At 42.2% G+C, this 19,248-nt stretch overlaps 1 protein-coding gene across 1 annotated transcript in view; it reads left to right on the top strand.

Moving 5' to 3' along the window:
• The window catches only part of MDN1 (midasin AAA ATPase 1), a 3,484,183-nt gene that overhangs the window by 1,771,277 nt on the left and 1,693,658 nt on the right, over nt 1-19,248 (top strand). The window contains exon 44 of the mRNA XM_044071809.1: nt 14,997-15,153. Within this exon, the coding sequence (XP_043927744.1) occupies nt 14,997-15,153 (157 nt within the window). The remainder of the gene's footprint in view (nt 1-14,996; nt 15,154-19,248) is intronic.

The raw sequence follows: 19,248 nt of genomic DNA, 5'->3' as shown, positions 1-19,248 counted from the left end.
AAAATTGATTTAAGCTTTTCAGATATTTTTCCACTGGCTATGCTCTTTTTACATGGGTCCCCTTGCTCCAGCCAAATGGTCTTACTGCAATTTGAGGTGAATGAGACTAGTAAGGAAGTCTTCAACTCATCAGATGAATTTAAAGTAAAAGAGAGTTTGGGCGTGCATGTGTGTGTGTGGGGGGAGGGTGGAGTATTGATTACTTTCTTCACACCCCATTCACTTTGTTTGGATTCAGTCTTGATTTATTTCAGACGTCTGTGATCTGGGCCTCAGTTGTTCCTTAGTCATGGTGTTTGTCATGGGTATGTCTGCTAAGGAAAACTTATTGAATGGCACTTGGCATTTTAATGGGCCCACCAAGGCTTTTTACACATCTGCTTACTTCTGCAAAGCCATATTTTTATGGGAGGATCCTAAGTGTATATTTGACTGGCAGATAGCTACTTGTCCTCCAGAACGAAACATACTGATTTTGATGATTCTGAATTTAAGATGCTTGTAGTTAGCCATTACCTCTGTTTTGAGGGATTGTTTGTGTTTCCTGAGGTGTGGTTAATTCCACACGGCTAATCCTTGTCAGAATTTACCTTAAAACTAATCCATACACCGTCCTGTTTTCTTGGTAATAGCAGGAATCAGGCTAGTGTATTTTTCAAAAACTGGACCTTCCCTGACATCTTTGAAACTCTGCTGATCATTCTTTTTTGTTTTTTGAGAGGGGGTGTCCGTAATCCAGAAAAGTATTTTAGGTGTTTTTCTAACTACATTTTCAGGTGGTGATCTTTCCACTGGAAAATGCTACTGTCAGAGTGGCTGTTTCGTGAGGGGCACAGATATCACTTCAAAAATATCTTGGTGTGTGCTGTGACTGTTAAATCTTTAGTTCACTCCTTCATTAGGCCTTATTGCTTGGACATTGATTTCAGGAGTCAGGCCTTTTTGGAATGTCTGTTACAGGATTTGGGTTTCTTAGCTCTTAGTTTTTTAGGCTGAGTTGAATTGCTCTAAAGTTTGTTGCTTGAGATTCTTCTCAAGTACCTACTGCAGTACATCTCTGAACTCAATTGCAGCAAAGATGTACTTAACATATCCTCCTGTTAGTAAAGAAGACCATTTGCTTTTGATGTTGATTTCCTTTGTGTCACCTGTGAGTGGCAGTCTGTCCAACTGTCTGCCATGGTGTGTTTGTATAAAACATGTATTTGTATAATTTGTGTACATCATACAGCAGAGGAAGAAGCTGCTGGCTGTCAGGTGGATTGCAACACGGGAAAGTTGTTCATGTGGAAAGTCCGAGAGGTTGTGAGAGCAGTTGAATGTGTCATCTGGGCCGTCATCAGAAAGGCATGCTCAGATGGTAGTCTATAGGGATGTCCATTGTTAAATTAGCCAATCCAGTTTATTTCAAGTTTGTTCTTTAGTAGGTAAACTACCTTTATTAAATTATCACTTAAGACAAACGTACATTAATGGAAAGCAAACCATATTAACATTTGTCATAATCGTGCAGTATGCATTACGTATGTTTTTTCTTTTTAAGAATTATTCATAATAGCATTACATTAATTGTTAAATTCCTGATTTCGTTTTCTTGTAAACCTCACTCCTCCTCCTGAACATTAACATATATTGTTCTCACAAATTCCCTTTATTTCTGTGTAATTTGCTCCTTTCCTTTTCTAAAGATTTCACCTCTAGTTCTTTTATCTTCTTTTAAATATTCATTACTTCAATTACAATTGGTTTAGATTGAGTTCCATTGCTTTTTGTGGTAGCCAATAGCATTAAACTTAGTAAGGCTTTAATATTTATAATCCACCACAACGAAGAAGCACTGCAGAGGTGAGCCAAAACCAACCAGCTTCCGGGGATGAATAAATGATGATTGTTTTCGTTCTATCATCAGACATTATGTCTGAAGTTCTAGGATAGAATGAAAATGCAGTGATTATGTTAAGCTTTAGTTGTACTGCTTTTTCTGGTTTATCCATTGGGTTTGTTGATTTTACTGCTCTTTACTGCTTATCAGTTAGAAACGTCTTCAATAAAATATTTATTTATTCCTGGAAGCTGGTTGGTTTCGGCTCACCTTTACAGTGCTTCTTCGTTGTGGTTGATTAGTTGGTAGTGTGCTCGTGCTCATTGTTTTGGCAAGGATTGTCTTTTACTTCCTTTTTGTCTTAATGTTTGTAAGCAGTTTAGATCATGTGTCCCAGCTCAAAAGAATTGTTTCTTTAGTTACTTTTTATTTCACCTATGCATTTCCAGAAGCTTCCGTTTGCAGTTTTGTCAGTTCCAGAGGTGTTTAGAAGCTGCTAAGCAGATTATGGAGGGAGCTAAATTCACAACAAGCTAGGCTGAACTCTGACAAGAGAAAGGCATGAGGCAGGACTATTAGACTTACTGAAGAGCTTAAGGGGGAAAAACAAATTTGAGCTGAATGGAAGTGCAAACTTAATTGCAGAAATGAGATATGGTGGGCATATCAGTGTCTGAAGGCTTGAAAACAAGACGCCAGTGTTTGTGCTTGATGTTCTTCATCTCACATTGCTGCAGTCCTTACATATGGGTAGTCCGCTGTCCTCGGTCGGCCCGAATACCAAAGTATTAGGCTGACGTCGGTCAAGGCGCTTAAAACTGACATCAGAACGTCAGGGTACAAAAGCGCATGACCGACGTCATATCCTCAGTCTTTTTTGCCGCATGGTCCGATGCAGAAGCAGCGTTGCAAGTGCCGTTCGGCGTTCTGAAATTTTTCGAGTTCGGAGTTTCAGACCGAATCCAAGTTGGCTAAGTACCCCGTTGGGGAATATTTTGTTTTTTTCTTGCCTCAGTGTTTTACCGGATGTCAGAAAAAGTGAATAACTGTATTTCTTGTGGGAAACAGATACCGCATAGGGATTATCATTCTTTGTGTATTCCTTGTTTGGGGCCTGAGCACGACGTTGTTGGGTGTCGCTTTTGTGCTAGGTTCAATAAGCGCACTATTAAGCGAAGGTTAGATTGTGCTAGGCTGGTCTTCGGTAAGCGGTGCAATTATAATATGCCGTCGGACTCTCCGGCGTCCGCTTCTACGAAGAAGCGCAAAGACAAAACAGTTAAACCCAGGCAAGATGAGTCGTCCGTTCCGGACGCCGGTTCTTTAGAGGCTTCAGTGGAACCGGTGGTTCCGACGGAGACTTCTCTGGAGTCTCAGGGGGAGACTTTGATTTTGCAGGATGTGGCCTCTCAGGAGGCAGGTCAGGCTGAAGGGGCTTCTCAGGTTACTGTACTCCCCTCCCTTCCTAGGGTGGTTAGGCCCTCTCCTTCTGTTTCCAAGGCTTCTCCCAGAGGCAGGCCAGGTTTAGCTTCTGTTGGTGTCACTCCTAGTTCAGCAGGGTCTGTGCCTAAGAAGCACATGCTTAAAATGGCAGAAGATTTGATTACTCTGATTAGAGGTTCTTTGCCCCCTCCTGATAAGAGGCCTAGGGTAGAGCCAGAGTTGGGAAGTTTTGAGCAGGCTTCGGATGTTTCAGAGTCTTCGGCTGAAGACTTGCAGGAGTACTCTCCTTATTCTGATTCTGATGCAGATGATTCCACTCCTTCTGCTTCTCCTCCAGAGGATTTTTCTTTTCAGAGACACTTCATTCTATGAGGGAACATTTTAAGTGGGAAGGTCAGGACTTCTCTGATTCTCGGAAAAGGCTTAGGAATTTTTGCTTTTACCCCAACATAGGCCCTTGGCTATACCCCTGTTCTGGATGTTGTGGAAGATGTGTTTGCAGAGGCTTCACTTAATCCTGATTCTCTGCCTCCTGCGCCTGTTAAACCGGATAGGTATTACAGGGTGCCTGAGGCTCATAAATATCTTTATAAGAGTCCTAGGGCAGACCCAGAAACTGTTAGTCAGGGACCTAAGGGTGTCAAGGCCTCTGTTGTAAAAAATCCGGTTCCTCTAGATAAAGAGGCCAGAGCTTTGGATAGATGGGGAAAGAAGGTCTATACTTCTTCTACCTTAGCTATGAGGGCTTTGAATTGCCAGTTTCATATGTTGAAATATCAAAACTTTCTTCTTTCTCAATTGAAGTCTAAGGTGGATGCTCTGGCAGAAGGCATTGAGTGTAAAGAATTACAAGATTTGGTGCATGTCTCTGAACAGGTGGGTAAGCATTCATTACAATGTGGTTTTGATGCTGTGCAGACCTCGTCTAGGGTGGCTGCCACTGGTTCAGTTCTTCGCAGGCACGCCTGGCTGAAGGATCAGAATTTATCTGACCATGTTAAGACAAGGATTTTGGATGCTCCTTTGCAGTCTGATGTGTTGTTTGGTTCACCTGTGGAGTCAGTCTTGAAGAAAATGGAAGACAAGGCTAAGTCTATGCAGGCTGTTAAAGATTTTTTGCAAGTTCAGCCTCCAAGTTTAGTAGGAATTGGCCTGCTAAGGGGTGGACGTATCCTTCTTATGATTCTCAGTCTAGGGGTAGATCTAGACGTGGTAGGGGCCGAGCTCAGAGTTCTTTCAGGCCTAGAACAGGGAGTTCACCTGCACAATCTTCGGGTGAGGGCAGGGGCCAGTCCTTTCGTAAACAGGCCCAATGACCTACTTTTTCAGCTGCCAGATCCTTCTTGCCTGGCAGCACCTTTGGGAGGAAGGTTGGCACTCTTCAAGGAAAATTGGATTTTGATTACCCAAGACAAATGGGTATTGGATATCATACACCAAGGTTACAAGTTTTATTTCCATACCTTGCCTCCTTTCAAAGGCATGCCGGACGTTCCTCCTCAGCAAAGACTAGAGGCTCACAAACAAATTTCTCTACTACTTCAAATCGGGGCCATACAACCGGTCCCTCTGCCAGAAGTGGGCCTAGGATTTTATTCTCGCCTGTTTCTAGTACCAAAGAAAGGGAACACATGGAGACCAATTTTGGATTTATCTATCCTCAACACATATCTGGACATTCCCAAGTTCAAAATGTTGATGTTACAACAGCTTCTACCTCTGCTGGGAAAAGATCACTGGATGGTGACTCTGGATCTCAAGGAGGCTTACCTTCATGTTCCTATCAGGCTCAGTTGCAGGAAGTATCTGCGTTTTCGGGCTGGGACTTCTCATTATCAGTTCTCTGCATTGCCCTTTGGCTTATCTACTGCGCCCAGAGTGTTCACGAAGGTTCTGGCACCAGTGGTAGCTTTCTTCAGGTTAAGAGGAATACAAATCTATCCTTATTTGGACGATTGCCTAATTTTGGCCCAAGGAAAGGACGAACTTCTTCAGCATTTACAGTATGTGATGGCAGTGTTAAGATGCCTGGGGTATTCTGTGAACGAAATAAAGTCCAGTCTAGTACCCTCTCAGGACATGTGCTTTCTGGGTGTGAGACTGAATACAGCATCCCAGATGGCCTTTTTGACCCCGGACAAACAAAAGAATCTTTCTCTTTACTTCCACCAATTGTCTCGTCAGTCCAGGCTGACTGCAAGGACAGTCCTTCAAGCCTTGGGGTTCATGGCATCTTGTATTCTGGTGCTTCCCAATGCCAAACTGCATATGAGGAAGCTACAATGGTATCTCAAAAATGTATGGACACAGCACTGCCAAGATATGGACACTGTCATTCAGATAATACCTTGCATTCAAAAGGAATTTCTGTGGTGGGCTCAGGAATGTCACCTAAACAAGGGACTCTGTGACCCGGCCAGAGGCGAGTCAGATTCTAACGACAGATGCCTCAGACAAAGCTTGGGGAGCTCATCTAAATGGAAAATGGGTACAAGACACGTGGCCTGCCAGACTTCAACATCTACATATCAACTTGAAGGAGATGTTAGCAGTCCAATTTGCATTGATAGCTTTCAAGGATTTACTTCTTCCAGGGCAGGTGTTGATTCAAACAGACAACACAACTGTCATGTGGTACATCAACAAGCAAGGGGGAACGCATTCATATCCTCTGTGCAGACAAGCAATGATTTTGTGGGAGACTGCTCTCAGTTTACAGCTAAATCTTCAGGCAAGGTTTCTGCCAGGAGCACAGAACTCCTTAGCAGATGTGTTGAGCAGACAAATTATGGATCCCCACGAGTGGAAATTGGATCCTCATGTATTTCAGAAATTGACAGTGTTATGGGGAACTCCAGACATAGATCTGTTCGCTTCTCCTCTAAATTACCAGCTGCCAAAGTTTTGCACAAAAAGGTTTCATCCCACAGCTTGGAAAGTGGATGCTCTCTCATTCAATTGGAGCAATCTTCACGTGTATGCCTTTCCACCTCTGCCTCTCCTCCCAAAGGTACTCCTGAAGGTCAGACAAGACAAGCCAAACATGATTTTAATAGCTCCAGATTGGCCTCGACAGCACTGGTACCCTTTACTGAGAAGTCTGGTACAGGAGCCTCCATGGCCTTTGCCTTCGATTCCTCGCCTGCTGTCTCAGGAGAACAGTCATTTACTCAATGTCAAACTTCACTCTCTACATCTAACAGCCTGGCATATTCTGTTTTAAACCCTGGAGGGTCTCAGCTTTCACAACAAGTTTTGAATGTTATTTTGGAGGCCAGAAGGCCTAGTACAAGGAAAGTTTACGCAGATAAATGGAGGAGATTTTTATTTTGGAGTACAGCAAAGGACTTTGATGTTTCTAAACCTAATTTAAGTGTTGCGCTTCAATACCTTACTGAGTTATTGGACAAAGGTTTGTCCTTCTCCTCTATAAAGGTTCATGCTGCAGCAATTTCTGCTCACTATGACTGTGACCCACCATTATTTTCTCAGCCTTTGTTTAAGCAATTCCTTAGAGGGGCAAAGAATATAAGACCCCCACGTAGAGCTCCTACTCCTGCTTGGGATCTCAATTTTGTGTTGGAGAAACTCACTCTACAACCTTTTGAGCCTGCAGCATCTGCAGAGTTGAAATATTTATCATGGAAGACTGCTTTTTTGTTGGCCATTACCTCTGCGAGAAGGGTTTCTGAATTACAGGCCCTTATGGCGGTTGAGCCTTTCTTAATTTTCCACAAGGATAGGGTGTCTTTACGTACTAACCCTTCTTTTATGCCTAAAGTGGTTTCTAGTGTGGCTTTATACCAAACTATTCATTTGCCTACTTTTTATGCAAACCCCCAAAATAAAGGGGAAAGGATTTTGCACACTTTGGATATACACAGACAGTTGCGATATTATTTGAGCAGAACTAAAGGGTTCAGGCAGTCTCAGCAGTTGTTTGTTTCTTTTGCTTTGGGTTCTCAGGGCAAACCTGTTTCAAAACAAACTATTTCTAAGTGGATTGGTTTTTGTATTGCTTTCTGTTATTCCCATCATGGTAAGGAGATTCCAGCTGGGATTAGGCCTCATTCCACTAGGGCTACTGCCACTTCTACTGCTTTTTTAAGGGGGGTGGCTACTAAAGATATTTTGGAAGCAGCTACTTGGAGTTCAGTGCATACTTTCTCTAAGCATTACCACCTTCCACTTTACTCTAAATCTAGGGCTGGATTTGCCACTGCAATTTTACAGGGCATGTTGGCAGCCCCTAATGCTTTATAGTTCTGCCATCCTCCCTTACCTCTGCTTTGGATTCTACCCATATGTAAGGACTGCAGCAATGTGAGATGAAGAACATAGTACAGTTTTGTACCTACCATAAATGTAGATGTTCGAAGATCCACATTGCTGCAGTCCAATTTACCCTCCCTCCTTCCCCTCTGTTGTTAGAGGTGGTGGTGTGGTTTGTGTTGTACATATTGTAAATATGGTTAGTGCAGGGGTGGTTGGTTATTTTTTGCTGTTCTTTGGCTTTGGCCTTTCTTGTTAGGGCCTTCTGACATCTGGGGCAAGAAAAGACTGAGGATATGACGTCGGTCATGCGCTTTTGTACCCTGACGTTCTGATGTCAGTTTTAAGCGCCTTGACCGACGTCAGCCTAATACTTTGGTATTCGGGCCGACCGAGGACAGCGGACTACCCATATGTAAGGACTGCAGCAATGTGGATCTTCGAACATCTACATTTATGGTAGGTACAAAACTGTACTTTTCCACCCTTTCCAGTAACTAGTCTAGTCTACATACAGATTTGCTGTATCCAGGACTGTTTGTAAGCTTCTGAGCCCCCCAAGCATTTCTGTGTTTGGAGAGAAGCACTCTAGCTTATCAGTGGGAGTGATAAGCACTAGGTAGCCTATCTACCACACGATCCAGGTACAGATTCTTAGTTTTAGCTTGAATTTGCTTATTCGTGCTCAGCACTTGTTCAGAACTTGTTGTTAGCCCTAAATAAGCAATAACAAATTACTACAGCACTCAACATTCCTCTTTACCTAGAGGAAAACAGTTTTTGTACTTACTTTCCTCACTTGCTTAGAGAAAAACAGCTCTTATACTCACTTTTCTCACTTGTCTAGAGGAAAGTAGTTTTTATTCAGGCATGTCCAAGGGTCAGCTCCCAGTGTTCTCTCCTGTCTATCTGATGAATCTGGGCATCTTGAGGCAGTGTAGCACACAACCTGTGAGAGAAGCACTTATCTAGCCAAACTGGAGGTAAAGCTCTCTCCAACAGACTGAATTTGACAGTAACGAAGAGAAGGTAAACACTTGCACCACGCCACACTGCTCACATAGTCCCACTAAACCTACACCACCAAAATCCACACACAGAAACACAAAAACATTCACAGAGGCTCTCAGTAATAATCTGCTGAAGCAACAGAGACCTCCAAAGCAGAAACGCAAGCAACCTCCACCCCCCCCCCAATACAACCCAAATGAGACACAGCCAACAGACTCAGTGTGCCAATAAACCACAGCACATAAGATAAACCAACGTACCCAACACACACTAGTCATAGGTGACACTATAGTCAGGCACACTGATGTCCCTCTCACCAGGCTAAACAAGGAGGAGGTTACTGTCAGCTGCCTGTCGGGTGGTGCCAGGATCCGCCACATAACCCACGCACTCGGGTCCCACCACAACAAGTACAAATATGACTCTTGTCATTGTCCATGTTGGTGTGAATGATCTGAGACGTACCTCCCTGGACTACATGAAGAGAGACATGGAAGAGCTCTCCGATCTTGTAGCCCAGGCAGGTATGACCCTAGCCCTGAGTAGCATCCTGCCATCACCCAGAATGATTCCACAGTACAAGGACAAAATGATTGACTTCAACAATTGGCTAAGCTTCTGATGTCATTCTAAGGGGATCCAGTATCTGACTGCCTGGGACAACATGGTCGACAGACCACGATGCTTTGCCAGAAATGGCCTGCACCTGTCGCCCCTGGGATTCCGGATACTGGCTAAGGCTCTTGCCGCCCCCATAGTTCCTTTTTTAGGCAAGTTTCAAATGACAAATTCACCACCGTAACAGGAACAGGCAAGCAAAAACTGAGGGTAATGCTACTCGGTGCTAGAAGTCTAAATCTCAAAATGCACTCACTCGAGGCACTCCTTAAAATGGAGAACATCCATATCTGTGCAGTGACTGAGACCTGGTTCAAGTATCTAGAGAGCACACCTGCATTACCAGGCTATTACTCATACCACATGTTTTGGCCATCTAACCTGGACCAGAACACCAAAGGCGGAGATGTGTCCATATTCATTAAGGATATCCACACCTCCAGGCTAGTTGCGCAGCATAATGCATCCGAGGTTATCCAAGTGCAACTAACTCTGGGCAGAACTGCAATCCTAGTTGTAGTTTGCTACAGATCCCCCACCATGCCCCAGGATCCCCACTCCTTTTTTCTGGATTTACTGGAAAATATTAGGGTTCAACCAAACACCTTAATAATGGGCGATTTCAACTACCCCACCATTAACTGGGAAAACTATTCATGTACCAACTCCTTTGCTCAATGCTTTCTGGAATTCATAAATTCCAATGCCCTGGATCAACTTATCCACACCTTCACTAGGGGCAACAGTATCCTAGACCTACTCATTACCATCATGAGTGACCGGTGTTCTACACCTGAAGTCAACTCCTCGTTGGTCAGATCCGACCATAAGCTAATCACCCTAGATATCTGCATCCCACCTCCACCCACCATTAAGGAAACCATGGTAAAAAATTACTCCAAAGCCATCTTCATGCTTCTTAAGACAGAACTGGCAAACTTCATGACACCCATGCAGATGGACAATACAGTTATGACTGCTGAATCCTAACAAATGCACTCTATAAGCACTTACACAAGTGCATGGATCGTGCTATCTCAAACAGAACCAAGACGCTATCCTCCAAAAAAAGGAAGCCAATCTGGTGGTCCCCTGCCGTAAACAAACTCTACAACAGAAGGAAGAAACTGTTACAAAAGAGAGTAAGATCCCATGAGTGGAGGAGCTCCCTGGTCAGCCTCAGTAAGAATCTGAGATCCCTTATAAGATCATCCAAAGCTAGCTACGGAAACAAAATCACCACTGATTCTAAGGCAACCACAAAGCATTCTATAGCTATGTCAAGAATCTCAATGGCAATACCCAGATCTGCTGTGAGTTACAGCACATCGGCACGAAAATTACAGAACCAACTGATATTGCCAACATCATGGCAGATAGGTTCAGTGCTAACTTTACCCCCCTCTCAACCACTAAAGGGCCCATATCTATACAAGAAGAATGCAGAGTCCCTGTAATCGCATCTATGCAGGTAAAAGCTGCACTCTCTAAAACCAAAAACACAGCATCCATGGGACCGGACAACATCCCAGGTTGCATATTACACGAACTTCAGAGTGAACAGGCTCCCCACCGAAGCACCATGTTCAATCATAGTCTCACATCAGGCTTTGCGCCCTCTGAACTGCGCCCAGCAACAGTTATCCCACTCCAAAGGGGGAGCCACCACTAATCCTGGGAACTATCGCCCTATTAGCCTGGTCTGCAAGGCCATGGAACGTATCATCACGGAACTCATAAACAAAGACATTGGTAACCTCCAAACTCTGGACCCCACCCAGTTCGGTTTTGTGAAAGGCAGTTCATGCCTTCTGACCCTGATCGACTTCTTTGAGGCAGTCACCAAAGCCGTAGACGAGGGTAAGGTGGTTCACACAGCCTATCTCGACTTCGCCAAGGCTTTGGACACCATCCCCCATTCTGGAATTATAGCTAAACTCACTAAACTAGGTATAAATCCCTACGTCACAAGATGGGTTGCCAACTGGCTCACTGACAGAACCCACACTGTAAAAGTTGCAGACTCCAAATCTGACTTCAGACCAGTGACAAGTGGAGTACCACAGGGTTCAGTCCTGGGACCTTTCTTGTTTGGTATCTACTTCTCTGAAGTACAGGCTAACACACAGAAGGCCTCTGGCTAACTAAGTTCGCCGATGACTATAAACTAGGAGCCATAGTAGAGTCCCCAAATGATGTGGACATCCTACAGAAGGGCCTCACTGAGACAGATGCCTGGTGCCAGAGGCATGGCCTCAAGCTCAATGCCAAAAAGTGCATTGTCATCCCCTTTGGTAAAAAGTCTGTACCCATGAACTACCACATAAACGGCTGTCTACTTAATGCCGAATGTGTGATGAGAGACCTTGGGACCCAGGTGGACAGTAGTCTCTACTTTGATAATCACATTGCCACAGTAGTTAGGAAATCCTATGTGGCACACCTCATCACAAAAGGGTTCTCATCCAGGAAAAAAGAGAGCATTGTTCCCCTCTACTCGGCACATATTAGACCCATTGTAGAGTACAGTGCCCCTTTTGGAATGTACCTCACAAGACATCTGCAGCAGCTGGAAAGGCCAGAGACGTACCACACAGAGGATTACTGTCCTCAAACAGATGCCCTACACTGACCATTTCAAAAAACTCCAGCTTTACTCTGTAGCATATTGCTTACTCCGAGGAGATCTCTGCCTAGCATATAAAGCTATGTTAAACCCAGAGCTGCTGGACATGCTACACCTAAAGAAATCCCAATCCCTCCAAGCTACACGCTCTAAGGACCTAAACCTTGTCACCACAATAAACAGGACATGCTGGAGGGATAGATACCTTTCCTGGAGACTTCCTGTACTCTGGAATAAGCTACCCATCTATGTCAAGCAAAGTTCCTCATTAGCACTCTTCAGGAAAAATCTTGATGAGTGGATGGGAATTAGGAAATATACCCCCGGGGATCACTTCTGTGTCACTGCTCGACAGGAGCACAGGAAATTAACTTTCTTGGGTTGGCGTAAGCCAGGGAACCTTGTTGGCTAGGCTTACTTAGGCCGATAGCCTAGTACCTACCTGTGAACCAGAAAGTCAGATCAACAGTGCAAATGCCCTCGTCAGTAGACAGATGATCTCATGAGATTTCTTAATGTGATGCAGCGTGCTTTAGAATTTATTCTGAATAATTCAATTTGCCATTAAAGAACTCCTTGAAACAAGTTTTTGAATTAATCTGAAGTACAGAGCAAAAAGAGTGTTGCAATGCTTCAACAACATAGTGACAAATTAAAAACAGAAGTAGTCCCAATGTATTTTGATGTCAATAAGTAAATTACATCATGAGTAAATGTCTGGTAGTATAAAACTGGTGCAGTGATTCTCTTAGAAATTAAAGCAATTGTGTACGAGTCTTGAGCCTGTACAAAACGCATCATAGTAAATGACTGAAAAGTTGCACAAATACCTTTGTAGGAAAAAAAATAGTGGAAATACCATAAATTGTTGCAGGGTATTTCAGAAGCTGTGGAAACTACATATTATTGTAATTGCCCAAGTGCTAAGTATAAGCCAGTGAAAGGGGGTGCATATCACATCTTAACAGTTGGTCATATTTCCCTATGACTTTAATTGGATAATGTCACCATTGACTGACATCCATAGATCCTTAGTTTAATACAGAGAATAGTTATTTAAGTCTGCCTAGTTACAGATACTGTAGTCAGTTGAGGGAAATGTTTGGTATTTATCAGACCTAAAACTTTTGAAGTGCAGTGTACAATCTTGTGATATTGTGAGTTGGCCAGGGATGTGTGTGTGTGTAACTGGAGTCAGATGTTCAGATATTGAGAACTGTGTTGTGTCTCAGAAGTTGAGAAGTATGCTTTGTGTAATGATTATCACAGTAGCAGTCCAGGAGAAGAGATGCATATTTCCCGAAAAGACTGTGTAATAGGATGGGAATAGATTTGTTTTGTTAGCAAGAATGTGCATTTCATTTGTTTTGATTGCTGTTGAAAGTTTCTCTATGATGAGAAGTTGAGAGACTACATGAAGAAGTGTTGTCATTGCATTGAAAGCTGTTTTCAAGGTTCAGATTCCTTACGAGAGGTGTCTTGTGCAGTATACAGGTATGTAATTTACATTTTTTTGGATTGAGGAGCCTTATTTCAACATGTGACACCTAGTCCTAATTAGTCTAATAAGGCAGAGCAGTAGAACTTTATTGACTGTCAAATGCTTAATTAAGAAATCAGAGTATTAACTGTTTATTTGGATAGATAGTCGTAAATTCACCCAATGTCTGATCCTTGATCCCTCATAGCCCACAGGATGAATAGCATAGTATAAACCTATGAACAGTAATTATTACACTGACTTGCAGATATTTATGTTGAAATATAGAATACTCCACTACAAGTTGTAGTTCTTTTGCCAGATCGTTACTGATGGGTCACAGATTAGAGTTCCTAGCAATTAATTTCGTAGCACCCAAGACTTAAGAGTCCATAGTAGTGGCTGTAACAGAATTAGTTGGACAAAACTGTGATCAGAAGGCAACCTTCCAATCATCTTTAAAAGAGGGTGGGGGTTGAGTGAATCTACAGCATGGACTCTCATGGTATGAACCTGCGGATGTGGAGCTGCAAAACATTTTGATGAACCAAGATCATTTGTTTGAGGATGGAAAGTTACTGAGGAGAAAGAGATGTTATGGATGAATGTTTTATATTGCTCATTCTGAATAACAAGACTGTTAATGCATCCCTACTTCCAGTAATTAGAAATGTATCTTGACATGCAACCATAAAGATGTCCCAAATCATTGTTCTATCATGTGATGAGGGAAGAGTTGAATCCATTCTGCAAGTCGTGAGAGATGGTTGCTTTCAGAAGCAGTTCCTAACAGAAGCTCAGACTACAGAATTGCAAAGTATTTGAGATTTGTAAGATTGCTCAGAAAGCTAGCCAAATAGCTGCTTGTAAATTGTGAAAAATAGTCGTACTGAAATAAGCTGCTGCACTAATAACATGTTGAAACTTAGTACATGATGAAATGTTTTGCTTCATGATGACATTGTATGCTACTAGTGGTAGAATATTTATTAGAGAAGTTTCAAATGTGAAGTGATATCTGAATGCAGATAATGTATAAGAGAAATGATAATGTGCAGAATCTACTTCAAAACTGGTAGCAGTTGTCTGCCTCTGAAGAAGGGGGATGTTTAATTTAAGAAATCTTTGTCCATGGTCTCTGTGAACATCTGGTGTCTTGTATGCAAAACACAGTCTGAAAGCAAATGTTGATGAAAGCTGGTTACATGCTGTCCTATGCCTCACCACTGAGAATACAGAGTACCATATAATGCATCCATTGCATGGTTGTGTCTGATACTCACTGTTACTATTTTTGTAGTGTGGAATATCTAATCTTTCGTCTTTACCTTGGGTTCGCACTTTCATCAGACCCTACAGCCCTGATTTGATCACCATCTCTTGTCTAAATTTAGCAGTGTGGTTATGCAAGAAATAACTTTGTGCCTCTTAACAGTTTACTGTCTGTGATATCTTTTGTCAAGTAGTTAAGTCCTGAGTAAGGTTAGCATGAAATAAAGGATGTTTGGTTAGGTTCATTTGTGAAGCTGTAATATTTGATTTATTTCTTGCTGCTTCTTGATCTCACTTCATGATGCCCATTTTGTACATTTTGTTAATAAACTCTGCAATAATTTCTTTAATGGTGAATGTACTTTTAAGTAAATGTAAGTGTTTAAATAAATGTAGGTGGTGGTATGAAGATTTTTTTTAATATTTTTATTTTTTTTTCCTCTCCATATTAGAGATTACAGACCTGAGAGATGAGCTGTGTAGTTTCAGACAGCACCTGAATAGTTTAACTGGCTGCAGTCATGGCACATTCGAGTGGGTAGATGGAATGCTGGTAGAAGCCTTGAAGTCTGGAGATTGGCTACTTATGGACAATGTGAACTTCTGCAGGTGAGTACCTCTAATGAATTTATTCTATAGAACATAAAAGAAGATAAAAGCACAAGTTAAATATTTGGATGTAATAGCGTGCTTTACTGTACAGAAAGATGACTAGGTTTTAATTGGCAGGTCTATATTTCCTCGAAGAGTCGTTCAATGGCATGCCTTTTCATCTACCTTAAAACCGTGAACCTTCAAAATATCGAACCTCCACATAAGCGATTTCTTTCCTTTGGAAAGAAATCGCTTGTCCAACAAACACCAACAAATAGCCACAAACACTACAAACTGGGGGGCTTCACTTCCCCACACACACACCCCAACATGGGGGGCTGTGCCCCTCACACCCCACCCTAACTAAATATACCACCTCTGAGATTGCACTACAGCGGGGAAAACGGCAAACTGAAGAGGGTGGCCAAGTAATTTCTTTCTCAAGGAAAGAAATCACTTATGTTGGACGTTCAGTGTTTTCAAACTTTGCTGTTTCAGGGTCGATGAAGATGCATTCAGTAGAACACCTCTTCGAGGAAGTAATAGGAACCCTAATTGGCACGTAGTGCACAGCGATTAGTAGTCTTATTTTTATCCAAATTATATATCTTTTGTTGCAGCTGGAGCTTCACATTTTGAGTTGAGCTTACATTGTTTAGTAATTTTTTTCTGCGGTTTGCATTTTTTTTTTCTTTATTGCCTTCTGAACCTTAAACTGAGTACAGTGACATTATTGTCACGTGGTATTTTGTATTGCCACCCAATGAGCATTGATTGTTTAATGTGCTTTTCCTTAGTGAGTATATGTAGGTGAGATTTGTATAAGCTATATGAAATTTGTACAATATTGTTGGAGGCATGATGCATCAACTTTACTGAACCATATTTTTTTGCTATTTTTAGCCACTTCAGAAAGCCAGTCATCATCCCCCTACTAACCAGTGGGCTCATTTATTCCTCATTACAGGGATGAGAATTTGACAGAAGATGCTATCATTTAAGCAGCCATCAGGACTGGTTTGGCTTTTCTACTTGCACCCTATCCTCCACATGCACCTTTAAAACCAGGTAGCGATGTGCAATCGACTAATCATGGAAGCTATCCTCTTACTTCTGCAAAGGGGTTTCCATCAAGCAGCCCTGGCCCTTCCCAGGAAAAATGAGCAGTGGTTTCCCTCATCTCCACAGTGCACCAACGTAATGGTAGCCTGAGTGCTTCCAGCTATCCCCATCCTTCGGGCTGGCTCTTCCAGTGATGAGGGAGCTAATCAAACCCCATTTCCTTAGTTGGATCACAGTAAAGGCTCCGTCCATTTCTGCTATGGAGACAGTGACTTGAACCATAATTTTATTTTTGTGAAACCAACTTTGATAAAAGAACATTTCATTATACTGTACTTCCCCTTTGATCTTGTTTTTTGTCTGCAGCATTGTCTCGTGATTGACCTGTTGTCTCCCTCTTTGTATAATTTATTGACTACTACTGGGCTGGAATTTTCCTGCAGTTTGCTCATAACTTAAGACTGATGCATTATTTGCAGAAGAAAATATGCTGCTTTCTGCTGTGTGGTGAAAAAATTTGTCTGTATGTCATGATTCACAAAGTTTAATGAGATGTCCTTCCTTACCACTGTTGCATATTCTTCAATTTTGAGATGTCCTGCTGATGATAGTTGAATGTCTGGCCAACATACCAAAGCCTACACCTTCTGGGTGGGTGCCGTACGCAAGACCTGTATCCTACGTGCAAGGTGTAAGGTACATTTGTGATGTACACGCCCCAATCCTCAAACTACTTTGCTGCCAGTCCAAACACTACCTTTGAATTCACTCTGTAAGCTGTTCACTGAGTTGGTTCAACTACCAGTCCTTCAAAAGGTAAATGTCCCATTGTGGTCTCTTCCTTCCTTCCTTTTTACTTCTTTTAACTTTAGTTTACACATTATCCAGGAAAGGAAAATGTGAAAGTGGGAGGCAGATTCCCCTTACAGAGAGTGCTTTTTTTATTTGGATGCTACATATTACCATGGTGTGGTATTTGTCAGCTGTTTGTCCCAAAATATTCTGCCATCATCAGTCATATTATTTTTTTAGGCTGGGCAGAGTGGAGTGCTGTTATAATCCCAGTAATCCCCGGTGGCAGAGGTTGCTGAACTGATACTGGAACAAAAGTTTTCATTGGTTAAATTGTCTCTTGAGTGATACTTAAATACTCTATATTCTGGGCCTTTGAAAGGATTTGAAGCCTGCATAAACTAAAGCACTGCTGGAGATTCCCTGCTTTATTTCCAATCCATCCTCCCCTTTGTTGATCTGCTTTTTAAACCTGATGATTTTAAGCTGAACACCCCCCTACTGTAAATTGAGTTTAATAAGCACCTGCCTTTCTATACTGCTGTTACTATCCTGAATTATTTATTTGCCTTTCCTTCTACTTGTATTGAAAAAAGCATTTTGCCTTCCGTTGTCTGTGCTACTTGATCTGACTTCATTAGCTAGCTAGCTGTTAGATAAAGTAGTATATTTTTACACTCTAGCAAACACTTTTTACATCAAAAGAGGTCAGTGGATTTTTCATATAGTGCACTGGGAGGTAGCCCAGTCTGTTTAGGTTGGGGAAACACTTGAGATCTCTTAATGTAGTTTTATTGGCTGAAGGGCTTATTAATTATTCTCTTATTTTTTAGTACCTTTATAAATTCTGTACAATTGAGTGGCTCTTGGCTCATTTATTCAAAGCAAAGTACTTTTATTGAATAATCACACTTTTATAAGTTGTTTAGAGTACCCTACTGTATCTATATCTTTGTGGTAGTATTTTGTACCATTTGTAGTGACAGTTCACTCTGGACACTCCTTTGCTGTGCTTTTACATTAGGAGGACTGGGAGCATTCATCTAGTGGCAGTAGGTATTTACTTGGTCTATCTGAGCTGGGAAGCACACAAAATGGGCTCTGAGTATCTTTTTGCACTTACCTGCACTTGCTTTGGAATGTTCTGATGCCTAGGTAGCATAGACTAGATTCAAACCTGTTGAATCTAGCCTGTTATTGATACGCATGATCACTAAACCAGCCAGCTTACATTAAGAAAGGCTCTCCTACACCTCTGTGGCAGATGAGTGTGGATCCAGCCTTGTCTGAGCTGGATATTGCTGGAGAAGGATCATTGTGCACTTTCCTCTTGGTAGATTAGTTTAATAGTGTTTTAATTTTGCTTATATTTAAGCCTCATGTTTGCATGTTGCAACGCACAGTTCAACAGGGGTTAGCGGTGTCCTGTATAGGTGCAAATTCCTTGAAACTCAGTTTTTCTCAAGACATCTGTCAGTGGAACTCTCCCAAGTTTCCCTACTGCACTATGGACATACTGAGCAGCGTTGCCACACTTATCTATAGCCTTCAATAGAGCAAGCACCTTTGTTAGTCCTAGCACAAAAACTGATCAAACTAGCCCACTCCCTTCCCTAATAGTACATATGGTAAAAACCTGCTGTAATGGACAGGCACTTTCCCATCATTTCACTGGCCAGCCTGATTGACATGGGCAAAATGAGGCAATGTAGTAATTGCCTCGTGTATACTGACAGTGACTTATTCCTAAAGCAAACAAATGCCCTATGTGACAGATGTAATTACACTATGAAATTGTAATAACACAAACACTTCACCTCTCGCACAAAATGATGTTACGACACACAAACCCACATACGAGGAGGTACTCACTAGAAGCCTACCAAAAGATCAGAGACATCCCAAACGTAAACCACTTGAACACACTGCTATACAAATAGAAACCACTTCACATAATAACATGCACCAGTGTCTCAGCAATAAGCCCCTAAGGCAAAACACCTCAAAATCTAATGGCTTGTTCATAGGCAACTTCATAGTGAGAGAGACAGCTCTCCCCCTCATCAGGCTGGACAGGAAGGTCACAGTCAGCTGATTGCTGGGTGCCAGGATCTGTCAAATCACAGATGCACTCAGGTCACTCAACAAGTAGTGTTATGACTCTGTCATAGTCAATGCTGAGGTGAATGACTTGAGATGTACCTCTCTGGACTACATGAAGAGAGATATGACTGAATTCTCAGATTGTGTCCCAGG

This window comes from Protopterus annectens, chromosome 1.part0 (genome assembly GCF_019279795.1).
Source record: "Protopterus annectens isolate FY-2018-M chromosome 1.part0, PAN1.0, whole genome shotgun sequence".
Lineage (NCBI taxonomy): Eukaryota > Metazoa > Chordata > Ceratodontiformes > Protopteridae > Protopterus > Protopterus annectens.
The sequence above is the reverse complement of the archived record's forward strand: the minus strand, read 5'-3'. Positions and strand labels throughout refer to the sequence as shown.